This window comes from Choristoneura fumiferana, chromosome 2, assembly GCF_025370935.1.
Source record: "Choristoneura fumiferana chromosome 2, NRCan_CFum_1, whole genome shotgun sequence".
NCBI classification, from domain to species: Eukaryota; Metazoa; Arthropoda; class Insecta; order Lepidoptera; family Tortricidae; genus Choristoneura; species Choristoneura fumiferana.
This window is the reverse complement of record NC_133473.1, coordinates 8,327,683-8,351,272: the sequence shown is the minus strand read 5'-3', so window position 1 is coordinate 8,351,272 and position 23,590 is coordinate 8,327,683. Positions and strand designations below refer to the sequence as shown.

At 34.8% G+C, this 23,590-nt stretch overlaps 1 protein-coding gene across 1 annotated transcript; it reads right to left on the bottom strand.

The window, feature by feature from the left end:
* Positions 1–458: 458 nt before the first annotated feature.
* LOC141442251 (uncharacterized) lies at positions 459–23,203 on the bottom strand. The gene is made up of 10 exons (XM_074107189.1): positions 22,879–23,203; positions 21,629–21,770; positions 21,408–21,524; positions 20,899–21,053; positions 20,616–20,814; positions 19,358–20,521; positions 19,147–19,254; positions 6,597–13,065; positions 4,186–4,340; positions 459–2,067 (listed from the first exon to the last, which is right to left on the bottom strand). Exons 1-10 carry the CDS (start codon positions 22,999–23,001, stop codon positions 1,988–1,990), a joined length of 8,712 nt encoding a protein of 2,903 aa, XP_073963290.1. The 5' UTR covers positions 23,002–23,203; the 3' UTR covers positions 459–1,987.
* Between the last annotated feature and the right edge of the window lie 387 nt (positions 23,204–23,590).

Genomic DNA, 23,590 nt, shown 5'->3' with positions numbered 1-23,590 from the left:
TCAGAAAGAAATAAAATATTTTATCGTAGGTACAAAACAAAGCGCTCTCCACGCGAGTTCGACTCGCACTTGTCCGGTTTTTTATCCATCTTTCGAATATGGGATTTTATTCAGTCTGTTATGTATGAATGTTATATGAGATTTGTTCTTCCAGCGGGTCTATTGCGAAACATTTCTGACACTCGCGATCACAATCAAATGACAGTTTTTGTTTTGTAATCGCAAGTGTCAGAAAAGTCCTAAAGTCTAATGGTGGCTTCACTTAGTGTTGCGTTGTGTATTCGCGTTGCGCTATTGACATCTCCATCGCTCATCGCTAGTACATCTCTTCCGTACACGCAAATATTTCAGTGAATATACCAAGTGAAGTGCCAGCATTAGAACTCAAGCTATATACTATACATACATTATTAAGTTTCCGAGAGTTCTCAACAGGTGGAAAATTAAAACAAAAAACGAACAATGAAATGCCATTTAATCAAAAACAAATTTACATGTTCATATACAAAGATCCGTATTGCATTTGGACCGCTGATTTATATACATTATATTATACATAATCTAAATGAAATCGTAATACTTATTAGTCATTTTAATTAACAGATAATGAAAGGCACGCTTTAAAAGAGTACTCTTCGCATAATTAAAATTCATTAAAATTTAATTGCTAGCACTATTTGATGTTACTATCTGGTATGACATGTCCTATGATGGTGTTATGTATGTAGTAGACAAATAAAATAACGAACCCTAAAAGGTCCAACTAAGCCTCCTGGTAAGTAACTAATTCTGCTCAAATTTATCGATATCTTGGTCTAAAACTGCAATATTTTGACTGCAGAATATTATTTAGTTTTGCGCTGTTTCCGTTTACATAATATGTTTATTTATGCGATTAAATTGCACCGTGGACTCGTGAATACACATGTCGTTGGGTTGTTCATGTTCAAACACACCATAACGTAGCATAAGTGCCTACCTGCGTAGAGCGTAGCAGAACTTAGTTTCAATATGTAATTTACGATTCCTAAAGATGCAATTCACAGAGCCAAGTTTTACGATTATGGTACTTATACACGGAGAATAAACAACAGTCAGAAGTAATCAGTGATTTAAGACGTAGAGATGAAAACTATCGCAAAAATAGGAAGGGTTAAATAAGTTTAGAAAGGAATGCATAATTGTTATGGTAATTAAATTACTAACATAGGGAACAAATTGTCATTCGTTCGTTTCGTATTTCGTGGTACCTGTCACCGACCGACTTTTGAACCAATATCATTTTCATTGGAGAGTATGAGACAAACACTTCAAGAAATGCATTATAAGTAGTACTAAAATGCAACATAGACACTAACACAACCTATGTTTCAGACTTGACATCGTTAAAGGTAAAGACCGGTATCTGCCAGTTCGGTGCCGCTTGGTTTTGCTTTAGTAAGTAAGATATCGATAAAACGACACTTACTTATTGATACCCAGCTCTATCCTGTCATCGATAAAAAAAATATTCGAAGGGATAGCGACTGATACCTAATACAATACCATACCTACTAAGGTAAGAAATATCCATAAATAAGGCCAATGCAAGTTCTGAGCATAAAGATTAAAGAAAAATCGTTTAAGAATCATAATATTATTATAATAAATGATATATGAAGGGAAGACTTCTTGGATAGGAAAATGATATTGGTCAAGTCCCTATTTGACGTCATTCGATAGCAAAATAACAAGCACATTTTAAAAGAAAATGTTTTGCATCTTAACCGAGCAGGATGGCCGAGTGGTGGCAAAAACAATTTAAAAGTAAATGCAAAATACCTAATTATGTCTATGTAGTTTTTTCTACAAATATGTTGCTAAAATCACTAAAGAACTCGATAGTATTTTTTAACCGTTCAATTGGCGTTTTTGAATATTACATAACAAAGTATTCTATAAAATAAATCCGTAACTATTTACTATTCATCTGGAAGTAGCATAAGACTCACATATGAACGACCTTTGGTGTACTTTTTCCTCGAAGCCAATTGAGGAGAACTGTGGAAGTGCTTTGAGAGTCTCGAGCTGAAATAACAAAAAAAAAACATATATTTAATTGATTTATTGAATAAGGCGTTACTTTGCGGAGGTCCAGTGAACTATAAACAATTATTTTGCTCACCCGAAACCTTCAACAAACAACATCTAGTACGGTCTAACATATGATAGCACGATGAACCGTTGCGTTGCTCTGAGGATGAACTCTGGTTGAGTTAGAAATATGTCATTGTAATGTGGTGGTAGTGGTAGATGGGTTTGTGTGATTTGTGTGTGTTCTTTCAGTGTGGAGGTGGAGGAGCTGCATGAACATATTTGTTGCATAGACATAACAACTATCATAAGGTCGCGGGTGAGCAAATTAATTGTTTATAGTTAATTGAATTGAGTTTTGAAGTTGATTAAAAGTAAATAGTAAAGCGTGAGTTGCTTCAAGTTACGCTAACTAAAACCAATGTCAAATCAGCCGTAAAATCAAAGGGATTTGATGGCTGGTTTGACATTGATTACCTATGGTTATAGTTACTTGGTGCCACTCATGCTTAGTAATCAGGAAACAGAAATGCAAATAGAATAAAACGGACGAACGTCGCGATTGTGTTTCTGTGCATACACAGGAACTCAAAAGTTACAAGCACTACAATTATACATAAATGTTAACTTTCTCATACAAAAAAGTGACAATTATGTAGAATTGTAAGCACTCATTGGCTATGAGGGAGTAATCCTGCTAAATCAATTTTTAACGATAACTAATTTTAAGCTTATGGACACATGTTATTAAATTTCTAACTGAACGATTCTTAGAATGGATTTAGCAGGTTTCCTCTCTGAGTCAACGACTTGTAACTTTTGTAACATACAGGCCAGCCAGTTCTCTGTACCACAAAACTTACAAGTGCTTAAATTACAAATCGACAAATTTGTAACATTTTACTTAAGATAAACTTTGCGCTAGTAACTTTTGTGGTACAGGGGGCAGGCCTCTTCATATACTACAAAAGTTACAAGTCGTTTGTGAAACAGCTTAATCCTTTCTATTTAAGAATCTTTCAATTAGAAATTTAATGACATGTGGCTATAAGTTTAAAATTGGATATCAGTGAAAATGTAATAGCTTTTGTGATGTACACATAGAGGCCAGTCCCCTGTACTTACCACAACTTACAAGTGCTTACAATTCGACAAAATCATATATTTTTTTACTAAGATAAAATTTTGTGTTACAGGACCCTGGCCTCTTATAGTCTAGTGCACTCGGAATCATGATCGTTTTCACAACTCTCTGTCACACGGTAGGAGGGTAGACAGAAATGGTGAATGCGATCGCGAGCGCCTGCGCGTTAGACAGTACGGCCCTCTAAAGGGGGCATGGCCCGAGGCGGCAGGCTGCGAGAGGCGGCGAAGCGAAGCCACCTATAGTTACTTATTTTTTTAGAAAGAAGGTAAGCGATATTGATGTATCTTTTTATTGAAAAAAAAAAACTGGAAAATAAGACACCAAATATGTAACAATTAGCAAGGGCATTATGATCATTTGAACTCCAATTCAATAGAATCTGACAATCCTGTAGACACTTCCAGCCTACTAATATAAACACCGGGCTGCCTAAGGCTTTGTGATGTGACTATTATTCTTTTTTGATTCCTTTTAGATCATAATTGCAACAACAGGGACATATATAATCAAGTGTGCCCACGATAGGGTGTCTTAAATATGTAGAAAATTGACAGATTCTATTGAATTGTACTTTACATTATTTTGGTATCATAAGTAATAGTTACTGGTTTTTTAAAACGTTTTTCAATAAAAAGACTCAAGATTGTATACCGTTTTTCTAATGCTAAAATAAACGAAGTATAGTGCAGGTTTCTTTTTCATAAATTATACTTTATCGTCACCTAATGGGGCGGCAAAGCTAGCTGGTCCGGGGCGCCAAATCTTTAATTTATGTCATTAACCATCGGTGTCTCTAAATTTCCGTTTATAAAATAATTCTGATGGAGTTTATGCTCTTGTTGAATGACATGTGCTATTGTACGATCGGTTCCCTAACTCATGTATCCACTTTTTGATAGTAGTTGCACAGAAAAGAGGATACTTATGTTAGGCCTCTGGATGTAAGTAGATGGTGTAGTACTCACAGAGCGTGTGGTGCGCTTGTGTCAGCTGATGGACGGCTTCTGGGGGCAAGTTGGCGACGTCGCGCTGCAATAGACGCATGCCGAGCTGCCGGGACTCGCTCTCTTGCCGCAAACGAACGTCGCGACTGTGCTTTACTGTGCGTAGCTCGGATAACCTGTGGACAATGTGATTCAGTCAATAGGTTATTGATACCGACCACCGATTTAAAGCAATACGAATAATAATATTAATAGAATATTTTAGCAATACGACGTGTATTCTACCCTGCCAACACAAAACGACTATTTCTTCATAGTAAACTCTTGACATCTTACATCCTTTATTGTAAATTAGGAGGGTAGTAGGTATTATAATTAAGACGTCATTCTTACTAAGCATAGCTACATATTTTTCCGATAAATATACTTATAGTAAATTTGTTTGGAATTCCTTAAGAACTTTCACCCCCATATTTTCAAGTATGAAAAATGTCGAAATGTGAATGTTTTTTAGGGATCCGTACCTCAAAAGGAAAAAAATGGAACCCTTAGACCCTTTATCCCGTAAACGCGCGGAGTATGTATCGAGTTGAAATTAAAACCCTAAACTCAGGTCAATAGTCCCGGAAGCTGTGAAAAAATCGAACTTCTAAGTTAACGCAATCAAAAGCTACAGTCATTAAAAAGGTGTTTCCATACAAATCGCCTTAACAGAAAAAGGTTTAGGGTACTTCCGGCTGTCCTAGAAACTTGGAATTTTGTATAAAGGTAGCTCTATTAGCAATTTTTTTTCCTAATACTGGATATTCATTCATTGATGCGCGAGTCTGAGTCGAATTTAACCAGTTTTTTTTTGTTCTTATCGAATACCTAAACACAAAGATTCATCGATTTATCTGTGATAATGACGACGTTTCATATAAATTTTCATCCCCTATTTCATTCCCTCGCAGGTAAAATTTTCAAAAACGCTTGAACAAATATCTATTTTATTTTTTATAAGTGCCCAAATGCAAAGTTTCATAAAGTACAATCGATTTATATTCGCAATGACGACCATTCTATAAACTTTCATCCCCTATTTCACCCTCACACAGGAAGAATTTTAAAAAACGCGCGAACAAATATCTATTTATCTCTTATCACGTGCCCAAATGCCAAGTTTCACAAAGAACCATCGATTTATCTTCGACAATGACGATCTTTATATATAAACTTTCATCTCCTATTTCATCCCCTCACAGGTCGAATTTTTAAAGAAAACTTACAAATACCGACTTATTTTTTATTAAGTTCCTAAATGCCAAGTTTCATGGTTTTATCTTCGACAGCGACGAACATCCATCATATAAACTTTCATCCCCTATTTCAACCCCTTAAAGCCTCTTTTTCGCGATAAAAGATAGCCTATGATCTTTCCCAAGGTCTATTCTATCTCTGTACCAAATTTCATCCTAATCGGTTCAGCGGTTTTGGCCTGAAAGCGTAACAGACAGACAGACAAACAGACAGAGTTCGCATTTATAATATATATAATATATAGTATATATAGTATGGATTAGTGAGATTAACTTTGCTATTTTTCATATCATAATTTAAAAAACTTCCTATTTTGTTAAAAACAGAAACGTCTTCCTATAAAATACCTAAAGAGGCAGAGGTAAAGAACATTCTGCAAGAAACGGAACGTTTATAATATTGTTTACCTACTAATGAAAAATTTTGTACATTATTTATAGTTTTTAATCGCCAGTTTGGATCAAAATGTGATCACCTTTAATCATATAGGAATAGTTAACTTTTCACAACTAAAGCACTGCACCAAATTTGATGAAATTTGGAATTAAAAAAAGCTTGAGCTTCATAGCAGTAACTACGAGTAGAATATCTTTTAACAGGGAAGACCGGATGAGTCCACGAAACACAGTTATTAAATTATGTATAAATATAAATCGAATTCATATTATGTATTGCTATCAATCGATATATTACGTATTAATTATTAATATTATGTTATTTTGTGAGTACATTACGTATTAATTAATCTACTTACAAACTAAACAAAATTATTTCGTCTTATTACTTCTTTTATTCATCATCATCATCTTCATCATTATTAGGACTTCACAAAAAATGTTTAGAACCCCTTCTTCTGTGACCTTCTAGAGTCCAATTCAGGATTGAATGGAATGGACTATAGGTCTAAAATTATACTTTGAAAGATAGTTAGTTATTTAGCCTACCCAATGAAGACCAAAAACTGCCTCTCAGGGGAAAAAACTCGTGTATAAGCGAATTTGTAGGAATCTGTAAGGAAAGAAAGTTGTAAGGAATGGTGTTTTAAACCACATACTAAAAGTCCTGATGGGTGGGGTGTTAAGGTCCCTTTTTTTAGTTTTGTTTAAAAATACGTTGATTGAGTTTCCACTTACTTAGCTTGTAGCTTTGGTTTCTCTCCGTCAGGGTCGCTAATGCTGCTGCTGCGCGACGATTGTCCGCGGTGGGTGTCTACGAAGTGCTGTTCCTTCTCTACAGTGAAGCTCGGCTGCTCCGATATAGCCTCTTGATTAGAAGTTATCGACACGTCCAGACCAGCCGCCACACACTTTGATTTTATCTCCTCACATGAACGCAGACTGTCAGACAAACGCAACTGGAGCGTGTCCCTCTCTTCCAACAACTGCGTGAGCTCCATCGTTAGCTCCTCGCAACGCACGTCTCTCTGGTGCAACATATATAACGCCAAATCTAACTCTGCTCTAGGAACAGCATCTAATAAATCATTACTCATCGTATTTTCAGCTGTCTCGCCCTCAGCAGACTTTGTATCCGACGAGAATGTTACATGCTTCTCTATCCTACTGCTTGAGGAACGCAAATCATTCTGCAGACTCACAATTTCATCCTTCAATGTTACAATCTCGTACTCTTGGTTTTCTAATGCTGCTTGTGTTTCGTTAGCTCTCGCGGAGTATTCTTCTAAGACTTTATTTAAATCAGCTATTTGTTTGTTAAGATTAGTACATTCTACTATTTTATCGTTCAAAGCTTGTGCCAAGTTATTTTTCTCTGCATCAAACTCACTACGCAATCTATCAAAGTCTTGGCTTCTATCGTGCATTTTTAGTCTAAGAACAGCCAGCTCTGATTCCTTTTCGTAACTTAAATCTTCAACTTTCTTCTCATATTCTATCAATTGTTTCCTAACGTTTTCAAACTCTTCGTTCCGTTGCGCTAACGCTATAGTATAATCATGTGTTTTTTGATAGATATCACTCTCTCTCAATTGTAGATGATTGTTCAACTCAACTATTTTAGCTTCAGCTTCTTGTAATTTTCCGGTCAATTCAGTTAACTGTTGTTCTACCTCAGCTTTGCTCTTCTTTGTTAAGGACAATTCTGATTCAACAGATTGGGTCGCTGAAATATTTAGTGTTTCGATATTATTCTTGTGCTTGCTTTCAATTTCTTCTATTTGTTTTTCGTACTCCTCTTGTTGAACTAGTAATTTATTTTCATACAGTTGTCTTTCATCTTCCATTTCTGATCTTAGCATGTCGAGTTGATTCATTGTTTCAGCATATTTGTCTTGAAGATTGTTTAAATGATCTTTTTTGTCTTGCAGTTTATTTTGTAAAGAGTTAACCTGTTCCATCATGACTAATTTGTTTGTTTCCTCTTGACTGGACGATTGCACGTGATCCAAAAGCTGCTCATACTTAGTTTCAGAAGCACTCAATTGTATTCTTAGTTCCTGTTCAGTATTTTGGAAATCAGCCTCTCTTTGAGCTAAATGTTGTTTCCACAGTTCAGCTATCTCAAAGCCACGCTGATCAACGGCCGACGACACTGAAGAACGTAGTTCAGCTACAGTAGAGAGCAGCTGATCGTTCTCTGCGTTCAGATTTTGAAGTTTATCGTGTAACTGTTGGATTTGTAGCTCATAATCTTTTATATTGGTCGAAAGTTTACAATTATCGGCTTCCAAATCTTCAATTTTCTTAGTAGTCTGTTCTAGAGAAGTTTTTAATTGGAAACATTGATTTTCTAAGCCCTCTATTTTTTCTATACCATCCGTATTCAGCTCATTCGATTTTTCTTTGTTTTGTTGCTCTTCATACCAAATTATTTTGGAATTTACAGTTTCTAGCTCTGAAATTAAGGCGAAAATTTTAGATGCTGCGTCAGACTCGGCAATTTTTAAAGACGTTATCTCTTTTTGCAGTTCACTATTATTTAGGGTCAATTCCTTGATATTGTTTTCAGACGTTATTTGTAATTGTTCATAATCTGATTTTAAGGATTCTGCCATATTATTTGCTTCATCGAATTTTTCTTTTACTTGAGCCAACCGCGTATGAAGATTTTGAACGTCTTGGGACAAGTTTTCATTAATTGTACTCAATTTGCAAAGTTGGTCATTCAAATCTTCACAATTTTTACAAACTTCCTGTTTTTGAATTAATTGTTTGTTTATTTCTTCCTTCAATACTAGTTGATGTGACGTCAATTCTTTATTTTGACTATTTAATTGTTCTATCATCAAATGAAGCTCGTCGTTTTCTTTCTCAAGCTTTTGTATTTCGTCTCGGAGCTGTGTATTTTGAGCGTCAGGAGAAGCACTAGGCTTGTGATCTGGAGAATGTTTGGAATCTGCTCCCCACTGCAATGTTGACATTTTATCATTGACTTCCTTAAATTTGTACTTCCAAAGTTCTAATTCATTATCCATCTTTTCTTTCATCTCCGTCAATCTTTCATTTGCATTATTAAACACCTCATTTTGCTTTTTAAGTGCATCTTTCTCTCGTTTCTCTTTATTTAAATCTGAAGAGAGGTCCTCTATTTTTTTTTCCAAATCTTGTATATTCATTCTCAACTCGTCCTCTATGGCCGTATCCAAAAATGTGGACTGTGAAAGTTGCTTGGATAATTTAAGTTCATTTGTTAACATGTCATTAGCTGACTTTAGTTCTTTTAGTTTTTTCATCGCTTTAAGTAGTTTTGTATTGCTTGTTTGAATCTCAGACTTTAATGTATCATTGTCTTTCCTAAGTTTTTGCAACTGTTCTTGTAATTGAGACCATTCTGGTGAAACATCAGTTGCTTCTTCGCCTAAGCCCCAGCCTTCATCAGAATTAAATGGATCTGTTTCTGGTGGAACATCTTTGCCCTTATAGCAGACATAAGCCTGTTTAGGTACAATTTCTGGTTCTGAAACAATTGCAGAACCGCCATCAACTTCTGACACTTGTCTTTGTGTGTGCTCAGATATTTGTATTGGTTTTATTTTAGATTCAGGATGAATAGTGGGCACTTCGGGAAGAATTTGAGATTCTAGTGATGACATATTGAATAGACGCGGTTCATGGCTTACTGACTCTATTATCGAAGATATCACCATTCCTTCTGTTTTTGGGATATTGATTTCAAAAAACATTTTTGTTTTATCAGAAAGCTGTTTGATTTCTTCATCCTTCTGAGAAATGAGTGATTGCAAATATTCATTTTTTTGGGTTAAGACATGTGTTTTATTAGTAACTTCATTCAATTCAATTGAACTACTTTGCAGTTTCATGTGCAATTCCGCTATATCATTTTCTAACTTGTAGATGACTGATGCATGGCTAGTTTGAAGAGATTGCATTTTATTGTTAAGGTCCGATGTTTCCTGATTTTTACCATTGAGGATTGAATTTAGTCTATTTATTTCATTAATATATTGCTCAGTATAATCTACTGATTGAACTTGTTCTTTAGTAGCAGTCCGTTCATTCAATTCTTGATTAATTCTAGTCAAATCTTCAACATTAATATTTAAGGATTGAATGTTATTTACATATTCCTGTAATTTCTTGTCTAACTGATTTACATGTTCACACGTTTTTTCGTATTTTTCACTGAGAATTTTCTTTTCTTTTATGGCATTTTCAATTTGTGTATTAAATTCCGACTCTAGCTCTTCGACATCCCGTTTTCTTTGCAACAACAATGTCTGGTGGTCTTGAGTAAGTCGTTTTAACTGATTATCAAGTTCTTGAATTTCACTTTGGTATTTAACAACATCGGCCTCGGCTGAATCAGCTTTACTAGCTTTTTCAGTGAGTGTATTACAATACTCTTGTATATCTGATAAAGACGTTTTCAGGCGATGATTTTCTTCACTTAAATGTTGCACTTTGAATTGCAATTCTCTGTTTTCGCTTTCAATTTCATGTAGTTGCTTTTCAACTACTCTGTCATGGTCCATTAGAACAGCTAGTCTACTAACCAACTCATCCTCTTGGCTAGTATATTCTGTATAGGCCTTGTGTTTTTCTTCCAGCTGACTACCTAGTTGATCAGCTTTGCGCTCTAGTGAGTGACGCCTATCTTCCATGGCAGAAATGGTATCTTCAAGGCGACAAATACGACTTTTAAATTTGTTTATTTCAGCATCTAAAGTTTCTATGTACAAATCTCTTTCTTGGACCTTAGCCTCATACCCAAATTGTGTTTGACTTATTTGTTGTGCTTGAAGCTCAAGTTGATTAGTCAACTCTTGAATATGAACTTGTTTTTGATTTAGTTCAGATTCTAAACTTGTGATTTTTGTTATGAAATTTGTATTATTTTTCTGTTCTATCTCATATTCAACTATCTTCTTGTTCATAGTCTCAACTTGATTTTTAAGCGACGTATTTTCTTCCCGGGAAACATGAACTTCACTATTAAGCGAATTAACTGTAATGTTTAGCTTTGATATTTCATCAACTGCGCCTGTTAATCGATCTTGCGACGCTTTTAACTCCGCATGTAATTGTTCGACATAATTAGATGTTTGCTGCTCCAAAGATAAATTCTGTGTTTGCAATCCAGCCAATTCTTCCTCGGTTTGTCTGAGTTTTTCTTGTATTAATGGAAGAGACTCTATTTGCGACAATAGGTTTTCTAGTTGAGCATTTTTCGCTTCAAGCTGTTTATTTACTTCATTAAACTCAGTTTCCAGTGCTGCATAAGCAGTAGTTTTCTTTTTCAAATTTACGGCAAACTTTTTTAATTTTTCCATCAGCTCTCTATTTTTAGTTTCTGCAGCAGATAACTTTTCATTTAATTCATCTTTTTCTTGACTTAGTTGTTTAAGCTTCTCGCTAATTTCTTCAAAATCTTTCGAAAAGATCGATGTTGCATTTTCTTTTTCAGATAAACTATTGCGTAATTTTTCATTCTCTATTGATTCTTTTCTTAATTGCAATTTAATTTCATGGATTTCTTCATCTCGCTCTTTAGCTTGAAGCATAACAGATGACATTTCATCTGCTTGTTTTTGTTGTTGAACTTGTAGCTCTTTTATAAAACACTGTTTCTCAGATAACGTATCTTGTAATTTTTTTAGTTCAGTATCAAGAGAAGAATTTTTGATTTCCATTGCAGATTTCACATTTAGTAATTGTGATTTTTCTTCTTCAAAGATTCGGAGCTTTTCTTCGTACTCAGACAACTTTCTCTGGAAAGCTGTAATTTGTTTATTCAGTGATTTAATAAGTTCACCATTCTGGTCTTTAGATTTTTCTTCTTCGAGTAAATCTACAGTGGATTTTAGTTTCTGAGACACATCGTTAAGTTTAGTTATTTGATTGATGTATTCTGAGATATCTTTGTCTTTTTGCTGCAATGTATTGCTGTAATTGACTATTTGCTTCTCATAATCAAGTAAAAGATTTTCTACTTCATGTATTCTTGCGTCGCGTGTGTTTATAGCTAGAGTGTACTCGCTTTGAATATTTCGAAGTTCAAGCTGCAACAAATTGTTGGCCTCTTGTAATTTTAATAACTGTATTTCAGTTTCATTGTTTTTCTTAACAACGCCCAATTCCTCTTGCAGTTGTTTATTCTCCTCAATCAAAGCCTTGATTTTGCTCTCATATGTAGCATTATTTAGTATTAATTCATTTTGTTTTTGTTGTTGTTCTTCTAATGATAAAATCTTCATCTGGCAGTCTCCGATTTCATCTTCTCTTTCTTTGATAGTATTTTTCAACTTAAGTATTTCCTTGGTTAATTGTTTCACTGATTTGGTTCTGCTGACAGTTTTATCGCCAGTAGACTTGTCATCTTGCTGTTGGTCAGCCGCCAGTGCTTCACCGACATCTTCCAAGCTGGCCGGTTTCGCAGTTTCTACGCTTCCTTTAATAATTTCAGCTCGTTCTCGTTTTAACTCTTCAATTTGACGATTAAGTTCTTCCAATAAAGTTTCGAAATCTTGCTTTTCTTTAGTCAAAATATTAATATTACCTTCTAGCCAATTGCATCTTTCAGTCAAATCTGCAATAGTTTTCTGAAGAGAATCATTCTCTGAACTAATATGTCCCATTTTTTCCATAACTTCTTGCCTTTCTTGTGTAAACAACTCAATCTTTTTATTCAGTTCTGCACTCTCTTCGACAAGTTTTTCAATACTTTCGTTACATTCAGGTGATACTGTTCCCTTGTATTCTTCAGTCTGATGAGGATCAGTTTTGTTTTCAGAGATACCTTTATTGTATTCTTCAAGTTCAAGTTTTTCTTGTGTTGTTAAAGACTCCACGATCTCTATAGACTCTGCGGAACTAACTTTTTCAGCGCTAAGTTTTTCAAGCTTATCTGTTAACTCAATGTTTTCTTGTATGTAGTGTTGTAACTTATGGTTGAGTTCCTCCTTGTCTTCCTGTAAGTTCTTGATCGTGTCATGTAAATGTTCTTTATCTAATTTAAGGTTTTCGACTACAAGTTCGAGTTCCTTCCTTGAAGCTGTGAGCTCATCGACCTGTTCTTCTAGTTGCACTGATTTTATTTCAGAGCTTACTTGCTCACTGTGTAAATGCGACATATCTTCTAATTTGTCTTCCATTTCAGCATTCTTTAGTTGTAAGACGTGTAATTCTGAAAGTAAGAAAAAAAGATTTACGTTAAATTTTGTCGACACATTTTCATAATAAAATAATAAAGAATTATTTAAATTTAGTAGGTAAACTTTGAAACTATTGTCTCGATTTAAAAATAACCTTAATCTAGGTACCAGTTCGAAGTCGGTGCTTCAGCACGAGCCAGAAGGAGTTATAGAAGTCCATCAGGTAGACGACTATAGGTCCACTCTTGCTGGCTAGTGCTGAGGCACCGACTTCAAACTGGTACCTAGAATAAGGTTAAACAAAAAAAGGTTTATTATTTTACGCTTTTAAATTTTTTTTGGCGGTTTAATTAGATAGATAGATAGAAACTTTAATCCTCATAACAAAATAACATGGCTCTATACACGTTTTTGATAAAAACAAAGGAATAAACGTTAAGAAGAAGAAAAAAAAACGTTAACAATCATACAGAGAACAAAAAGATACAAAACAGATACCTATAGAGAAACCACATTGTAATACAGGGAGCCATGTTATGTAATGAAGATACGGCGCTGACTCAGCATAATGCCGCGGCAAACAAGCCGTAGCGCTGGTATTCTGCCAGTACCTGTGTGAGTTTGAATGCCGGCAACCATGGTATCTACCAGTGGTGCCACATTACATGCCATTAAGGATAAAAACGCTTAAACGTGCGATGTAGTGTTAAAATAAAATGTGCTAATATATATGTGGGTGATAGGTGAATAACAGATTTAGTAGGTACTAATTACAAAATACATACGATGGATATAAAGGATAAGCGTTAAGTTATTAATTCAAATACTTAAATAAAAATAAAAAATAAAAGTAAAATTATAATATGAGACAAAATTAATGAGAGGAAATAAAATGAAATGAGAGGGAGTTCAGAAACAGTTTAAGACAGTAGTTTTTGAATTGTCAGCAAATGAGATTTCAGTTTAATACGAAAGTTGGATTTTGATCGGATGTTACGGAACGGTGGGGGAATATTGTTCCAACACTTTGTGGATTAATATCTGAAGCTCCCTCTAAAGGCACCAGTCTTATGTTTAAGTACGCATATCACTAATGCTCGTGAAGCTCGGATTACGCGGCAAGAAGAGGACCAAATAAGTTTTTTGTAGAGGTAGTTAGGAGTCTGCCACTTGATTGTATCGAACAGCAAACATGATAGCAAGAGATCGTATCTTGCTGATAGCTTCAAGAGACCCGCGCTGTTAAAGAATGGAGTAACATGAGTGCGCGTTGGGATCTTGAAGCAAAACCTGGCACAAGCATTCTGCACCCGCTGAAGAAGTCTACGAGATCGCTCCAGCAGACACGGCCAGTATACTGTAAAGCAATAATTTATTTTTGACAGAACAAGAGTTTCACATAACCTTACTCTAGTGTCAACACTAAGAAAGTCACGAACGTTGTAAAGAACCCTTAACCGGTAGAAAGAGTTGCGAGCAGTTTCTAGTGCATGCTTTTCAAAACGAAGTCTAGAGTCAATAAATAGGCCGAGATTCCGGGCCTCGTCTACTCGCCCGACTTCCATACCATCGATTGTGATTTTCGGGTCATAAAGTATGATTTTATCTATTTGCTGCTTAGTTCCAAGTATTAAATATTTGGATTTAATGGGATTGAGAACTAAACAGTTTGCGGTGGACCAATCGCTAATTCTTTGTAAATCTTCGTTAATCTTTTCAACGGCCGATGCTGTATCATTCGGATGGAAAGAAATATAAATTTGTAGGTCATCGGCATATAAATGAAATTTGCAATGTTTGATGTATTTAATGATGTCCGCACTATACAAAATAAACAACAAAGGGCCCAAAATGGATCCCTGAGGCACACCTCTTGCAACAGGACTAAGATTAGAACAAAGAGAGCCACCATCATTAGTTAGAATATTCACCAATTGGCGACGATTTTCAAAATAACTGCTAAACCAACGGATGCTAGCATTATCAAAACTACGGTGTATAGTGCATTTTGGACAGAAGAAGTGGGATATTTATACAATCGAATGCCCGTGTAAAATCAAGCAAGACCAAGATAGTACCCTCACCAGTATCCTGAGCCTCGATAATCTCACCCATGACATCGTGCAAAGCAGTAGTTGTGCTCCTTTTCTTCCAGAAGCCAGATTGCATTTCTGGCAAAATATTGTGAGATTCTAAGTAAAATGAAACCTGATCATAAACCACCTTCTCCAGTATTTTAGAAGTGTAAGGTAAAATACTAATAGGCCTCAAGTCCTTAACTTCGACAGGATCTGACACTTTTGGTATTGAGCGAACAACAGCAGTCTTCCAGATTAGAAGTACGGACGACGTACTGATCGATGAATTAATTAAGTTGGTAATTACAGATAGAGTGCGCGGAAGAGTTATTAAAATCATATTAAACGTAATCATAACTTCATAACCTAAAGCATTTGATCTCGTAGTAAATAAATGCTTAGCTATTATATTTTCACTAACCGGAGCCAGTTTAAAAGTGGAAGAACCATGATAATGATTTTCAAAATAAGTCAAAGCAGAAATCTCAACAGAATTATTACTGGGTACCTTTAGAAAATGATAATTAATAATGGATGGGTTATTGAAGTGACGAGGCAAATCAGATTTGTCCTTGAAGGTTATGACATGTCGTTTTAAATTTTTCCAAAGAACTAGGATTTTTTAAATTGCAATTAATATTTTGTTCAAAGTATGCCTTTTGTTCGTTATACATACCAGAATTAACTAAGTGTTTTAACTGTTTGTAACTAACTTTATCAAATTCTTTATTAGTTTTGCGATATTTATTATGCGCTTCATTACGAATGCTAATCATATATCGGATGGTATCAGCTAGCCACGGTTTTGAGACTTCCCTGACGACACGCTTAGTAAATGGGGCATGAGCATCAAAAAGATCCAAAATGAACGAATTAAACAATTTTAATTTGTCTTCAACAGCTATCAAATCGTTAATACGCGCCCAATCAATTAAATCCAGATCTTTATTAAACTTTACAAGATTAATATTTTTTAAACCTCTGCAGAAGACGGTCTTAGGTGTAGGCTTGCTTTTATTCTTTTGTTAGAAAGTTTTTTTTTTTCAAATTTATATGGGACAACTTCAATACACTCCAATAAAAAAAGAATTATTAAGATCGGACTACTCTGTAAAAAGTTATGCGTGGTCACAGAATATATAATAGTACTACTCGTAACGTACAGAATGGCCACGCTCCGCCCCGCACCGGTTCGAGTTACCCCACCCCTCAAGCGCAGATTGCAGGAAAACCGCAGGAAAGCAGTCGGGTGCGCTACGCGATGTATGTCGGCCGCACGGGTGCGCCAAAGTTGGCATAATTTTTCAACCCCGATTATTGGAACTCCGAAAATGTTTGTCATACAATTATCTGTCATAATACTCATTATTATTACTTAGTCACTATTACTACCGATCATAACTCCGAAACATTAAAAACCATAATGGCAGTTGTCATAAATATTTCTTGTACTCCTTTTTTTGTCATACTTTTTTAAGCATATTGTTTTGTACTCATAAAACTCCATTATCATATATTTTTAAAGCAGACTTATCATAGCTATAAACTTCACTGTCATACAGTTTATGGCCTGCGTTGCTTTCGTTTAGTGAAAAAAGTGTGATAAAATAAGTATTTCGATGACAACGCTATCAATGGGCGAAGCAATCACCATCTGTTCAAAACCTTACTGCTACCAGTAAAGTAGGTTAGGTAAGGTTAAAACTGCAACCCTTACAGAACCAAACTACTGCCATTAATATAGGTTAGGTTAGGTTAGAACTGCGACTACAGAACCAAACTGCCACCAGTAAAGTGGGATAATCACAATTTAAGTAAATAATCTCATCAATATCATCATCTGGGCCTTTTTATATCCGTTTATTTCTCCTCCATATTGATAATAAAATATAAAAACTTTCACTCCAGTTTCAACATCGCATTTAACGTTAAATTAACGTAAAAAAACTGTATCGATGTTTAAATGTTATGATTAACAAGTTTATTGAAATTGATGATTATGAATGAAAGAAACAGGAAACCCAGCATTATGAGTACAAACATATCTTAGTGACAACGTTATGAATTACGATATTCTGATAAGTGACCATTATGACCTCAGTTGGTAGTAGTACAAATTTATGACAAACTAGCTTTTACCCGCGGCTTCGCACGCGTAAACTATTCGGTCTGGTAGTTGCAATTGAAATTTTCGGGATTTTACAAAATTCCCCTGGAAATTTCCAAAATTTATATCGTGGTCTTCATTGAGGTTGTGTTGTGAATAACTGTACAAAATTCAAGACTAAACCCAGTGCTGAAATTTTAAAATATTTCCCTATCCAAAATCAAATTCAAGGCCGCAATGGGCACTTTCACACCTCATTTTTTATTAAACTACCAACGCTTTCGGAAAGACCATCATTGCCAAGAAGAATGCGCCGCAAGAAAGTTTGGCAGAAAGTCATTTTTTCAAAATAAAATAATTACAATTAAAATAATTAATAACTACAATATACAATTAAAGAAAAGATTACAAAATAATAATAATAATACAGGGATGTATGGGGTCCCCTAGTTACAAAACTATCCCGTGGGAATATCGGGATAAAAAGTAGCGTATGTGTTATTTTATTCCAGACGTCCGGCTACCTACATACCAAAGTTCATGCCTCTAAGCCCAGCGGTTGTTATTTCGACATTTTATCCCTAGGTATCTCGTGGGAATATCGGGTCAAAAAGTCGTCTATGTGTTTTTCTAGATATCCAGCTACCTACATACCAAATTTCATGACTCTAAGTTCCGCGGTTATTATTTCAAGATTTTATCCCTATATCCCAGTGGGAATATTTCGGTATCCCGTGGGAATATCGGGTCAAAAAGTCGCCTATGTGTTATTCCAGACGTCCAACTACCTACATACTAAATTTCATGACTCTAAGCCCAGCGGTTGTTATTTCAAGATTATGTCCCTATCCCGTGGGAATATCGGGATAAAAAGTATCCTATGTTTTAATCCAGGTTATAAACTAACTTTTCGCCAAATTTCATCCAAATCCGTCAAGCCGTTTCAGCGTGAAGAAGTAACAAACATACTCACTCACACACTCACAAACTTTCACATTTGATAAAATTATGAAGTTAAAAAATTCGGAAGTGATGATTCTGGCTACAAATCGGTAGCAGGGAAAAAAAATTGGAGGATCGATTTTATGCGAGTCAATATGGACCCAAATAATGTTTTCTGAAATTATCGCGATTAATACATGAAATAACTACCTACCAAATAATTCGTTTAAGTTTGTAGTCGTATATCTATTGTAATTGAAAATAATAATGCTTAAATACACAGACAGACACATTTTAAGTAGGTTTAAATAAATAGGTAATATTAACGATTACATTTATTTGCACTATCTGAGCCATACCTACATATAAGTACAGTCACCAGCACCAATATCTGACACAACAAGCGTGCATAAATATCTGATACGACTCTTAATTCTAGGGCCGGAAGGTCGTGTCAAATATTTTGGCACGCTCAACTGTGGCAGATATTAATGCTGGTGACTGTACCTTTAAATGTCATTGGTAGCACTTATTAGGGTTTTGCGATAGTCAGCCCTGTGTATCTTAAGCACACATTGACGCGTGTACAGACATCGTCGTGCCTATGTAGATTCAAGAAAGCGTATTTTGTACGGCGTGGCCGCCGTGTGGTGTGGTCATACTTTAAAATCAGTGAGTGAACAATCAATCTTCCCGTTTTCCTACCCTTTGGATTGGATTTTTTTTTCAGGTTTAAATGTGTACCTTAAGCACACATTGAATAAAAAAAGAATTGTCAAAATCGGACTACTCTGTAAAAAGTTGTGTTGTCATACATAAAAAAAAAGCATAATATACGTGTCGACATGTGAACCTCCGTTTTTTTTTTCGTCGGTGAATAATTTTCACAAATAAAAAGTTGCAAAGTTTTCGAGGGACGTAGAAGAAGCGGACAACCGTTATTAGAAATAAATTTATGGAAAAAAAAACAAATGAGTAATTATTACCTTGGACTAAATCGAATTTTTGCGCTTCTAAGACACTTATAGATTTTAATCTTGCTTCAGCTAGGCTTTCCATATCTAGCAGCTTCTTGTAAACATCAGATTCAGTCACTAAAAATAACAAAAGTAATAATTAGTTCAGTACAACTTACTTCATACTATAATTAATAAATCAAGCTTTATTTTTTCTGGTTGTCAAATAAACTTCACTTACATCTACCGCTGTCGTAATCCACAAGGTGCAATTGCAGATTACCCTTCTCTTCCTCCAGCTCGGCAATTTTCTGCGTGAGCTGATGCATATCCTCATTTAGTTTAATGATTTCTGCATTGGCATCAGACACTTTACTGAAATTATCAATAGTTTTCTGCATCTGCTTCAATTTTAATTTCTGGTTTGATTTCACTTTAATCATGTTTTTGTTAGCTGCTTCAATTTCATTAGTGAGACTTGAAATTTGTCCTTGTGCATCTTGAAGCTTTGCTTCTAATTCATTAACATCCATGAACGGTGCTGCCTCACTTTGCTGCTCAGTGGCAATTTCCACAGGTTTATTGTATTCCGTCAGAATCCCAACATCAATAGTGTCAACAGATTCTTTCTTTGATTGAACACTTTCTTGAAGTTCTTTTAAAGTCTCTTCTAATCTTAAAATTCTGGACTGTAGTTCCGAAAGTAAAGCATCCTTTTTGGAAATTTCATATTCCTTATCTAAAATATCTTTGTTTAGCGACTGAATTACTATTTCTAGTTTAGACTGATCAGTTTTACCAGATTTTTTTTCTGCTTCTGGAATTGGAGCGTCAGTAGATAAATTGCTCCAAGGTGACTTAGACTTACCAGCTCTGCCACCTTTGCGAGTTGGAGGGGGACTCTTGATGCTTTTTGTAGGTGATGCAATAGCAGCAGATTTTGTTTCAGATACATTCTTTAGTAGATTATTTTCAAGTTCCTTGTTAGTTTGCTTTAACCGACAATTTAATTGTTCTAAGAATTCAACTTTCTGCATTAACTCGCTAACATCAACTGTTTCTAAAGATGCTTTTTCTACTTCAACCACTTCAACTTCGACTGGTGGCGAATCTTCTTTAGTTGATTGTAATATTGCTTCTATTTGTTCTTTCAATGACATGATGTCTTTATTCTTTGATTCAAGTTCTTCAATTAATTTGGATTGATCTATACTAATTTCAAATCGTGAATTGTCTAAAATCGATTTAGCTTCTTCAAGATCTTTAATTTTTTCATCTTTTCCATTCAAGTCATTAATTAATTTTTGTTTTTCTTCATTCCAATTGCTTTCAATTGCGATAAAATTTTCTTGCATTTTAGTCATTTGCTGTCTCGTGTCTTCCAATGTCGTCAATAATTCCTTTTCTGGAAATGTACAATTACATTTGAGTAAATAACAATTTCATTAAATTCAACTACAGCAAAAAGGCAAAGTGCATACTTTTTAATGTTAACTTACCTTTTTTATGAAAGCTTTCTGACATTAGAACATTAGCTTTATTTTTTGCTTCAATAATTTGGTCCTTCTCATTAATTTTCTCTTGCAAATCTAAAATAGTGTCTTCCAGTGCCCTCATTTTAACTTGCATTATACTCAAGGCATTCTCTTTTTCTTTAATTGTATTATTTAGTTGTAGGACATCACTGGTAGCCAGACTCTGAAAATAGAATATATAATTAGAATGCGAACATTTATGTCCATATATTTTTTTTCTTTTATTTAAATGGCTAAATATACATACTTTTCTGGCATCAAGCTGGGTTTCGACAACTGTTTCTTTTTTCATAGGTGATTTATACATGGGTTTTCTGCTTATCTCTTTATATTGTTTTATTCTTTCCATCAGTAGTTCTTTCTGTTTCAATGTGTTTGCTAAGCTTTCGCTGATACCAGGAACTGAAATTGATTACTTTTTTATAAATTTTGGATACAACAGTCAGAATGAAAAGTATAATGAGCAATGTAAAATTTATTGTAATGAAATATTTATTGTCATTTAAACATGCCTTTGCACTACATGCTTAACCTTTGCCATTTGTGACTGAAGCAACAACATTATTGTTGTGTCTCATCAAGCATTCATGATAAGGGCAAGTAAAATAAATGGAAGATTTTAAAAAATTACAAAGGTTTTTCAGAGTGAGTCAGCAATCAGGCTATACAAATATAATGTGATTGCTCATAACCATGTTCAGGTACATAAAACATTATAATAATACTAGAATTAAAATAAATAGATTTTTTTCTTACTGTTAAGAGCTTCTTGGACAGACAGTGTGGTTGAAGTGTCAGTGGCCACAGAATAGCCTGTGCGTTCGCTCACGGTGGATGCCATCTCAGATACTGAATCGTCAGGGTCATCATCCTCTGTGAATATAGCGAATTAAGTTTTAAGGTCCGTATTGAAATTTGACATTTAGTTGGCAAAATTCAAGCTTTAAAAAAGATCATGTTATTATTTATTTTCTTACCAAATGGTTTTCCCAAAAGTTCAGCAGTGGCTTTTCTATGTTCTTTTATTCGTTTTGAAACAAGTGCAGCATTTTCCAGGCATTTTTGGGCTCTTTCAAACTTAATTTGTCTTTCCGAAGATGATGACACTCTCTGGTGTGTCTGCAAGTTACAAAAAACAATTTGAAAAAGTGATAAAACAAGAATGTTATCTGGAATTTGTAATGACAACACAATGACAATGACAATATAATCTAAAAAAGAATCCTAATGATTTTGAATAGAACAATTAGTATATTTGTTATTCATTAAAAATCTATTGTTTAAGTCATTATTAAAAACTTCAGTGCACCATTCAGTTGTAGCCTGAATATTGCTCGCATAAAAAATTTGAACAAAGAACTAAACTATGAAATAAATTTAACACCTCAGGTTCTTATAATCAATTAAAATTCAAAGCACAATTAAGTGAAGAAACATAATATGCATGTAACATAACCCCAGAGACTAGTGATGGGATCTAATGGATCTTGAGTTATATTGGTAGTTATTAATTGGTAAGCAACAAACATTCTTGTAAACTCCATTTAGCCTTACTTAAGTGGCAAATAATATTCCAACCTAGAATTTCAGTAATATTCTCATGATGACATTAATTATAATTAAGATTTTAAAAATTATAAGTTTTAGCAACTCAAGTTTCGACACTTTCACTCACTATACTCTCACTCTCTATACTTTTCGGATAGCTTGGGTTCTTTGATTGTAGTCTGTGATATTGACAGCTGTCACCCGCACCATTATAGAAGCCTAGAATGAAAGCATTGTAGTAAAGATTTTATTTTCCTATTCTGTGCAGTTGGGCTTATGCTTATTTTATTATTATTATTGTTAGCTTATTCTGTCCCACTGCTGAGCAAAGGCCTCCCTTGATACTTCCTATGTAACTTAAGTAAAGTAGTTTTCTCATTGATATGGACCATCCCAAAGTAATGCCTGAATTCGTCAACAATCATGCTGTAAGTTGATTTAGAATTAATAACCTTTTGTATCTACACTTAACTTGTAATAGAAGCTAATTGACAAAACTTCTTACTAAACCGTTATCAACAATTTGTGATTGATCAGTAACTGCGACTTATTTATTTTAATCAACATATGGACTGTTTGCAATCAATTCACTGAACGTGCTTAAGTCACGTATGTGTGGAAAACAAGTTGTGTCAAGGACGCGTACCAATTTGCAGTTAAGTAAATAACGATGACATACCTTTACACTCTTCACACTTCCCGCTAAACTGGACACTTCAGTCGGTACTACTGCTATATTGGTGTCAGAGGCTTCCAGTTGGCCCTTCTCGGGGATGTTATCGACGTTTTTATTGTCAGACATTGCTCACTACGATCTGCTAACATGAATGACGGAAATGCACTAGCACAAGTCACGGTAATGTAAAGAAACTCCGGGACACCCGTGTAAATGAAATATGTCAGTAAAAATACTCTAATTTACAATAAACAAAACGTAATAATATTTTTGCCACCACCACTTGCCATTTCTTGTTCACATATCCACGTCAGATGTTCATCCAATTACGATTCGATTTTTGACAGCTGTCACACAGTTACCGATTTTATCGGTTTTCACTGTGGTTTTTTCACTTATATAGCGTCGTCTAGCAGTTTTATTTCATTTATTCTAACTGTAAAATATAATACAATAATTATTGAATTAGTTTCGTTAAACATTTTGTGAATTGACTTTAATAATTTTATGCACATGAATTTTGTGATGCAGTAGGAAGCAGTCAGCGTTTTTTATATCGCCTGAAACGTTTTCTTAATGAATGGCAGGCATGTCATGAAAGTCAGGTCATACCTGCAGGGCTACTACGAAACCCGAAACTCGAAGTTCGTGTCGTGCGGTCCCGCTGACATATACTATTTAATGTAATACGCGAGCGAGAGGGACGGTACGATAC

Bases quoted from the DNA above. Each gene is read 5' to 3' on its own strand.
- LOC141442251 (XM_074107189.1), bottom strand. From the start codon at position 23,001: ATGTCTGACAATAAAAACGTCGATAACATCCCCGAGAAGGGCCAACTG. The intron at 20,815-20,898 runs GTATGTATATTT...TTCTATTTTCAG, and splicing joins CCCAGCTTGATGCCAGAAAA to AGTCTGGCTACCAGTGATGT. The intron at 4,341-6,596 runs GTAAGTGGAAAC...CATTGTCCACAG, and splicing joins AAACCAAAGCTACAAGCTAA to GTTATCCGAGCTACGCACAG.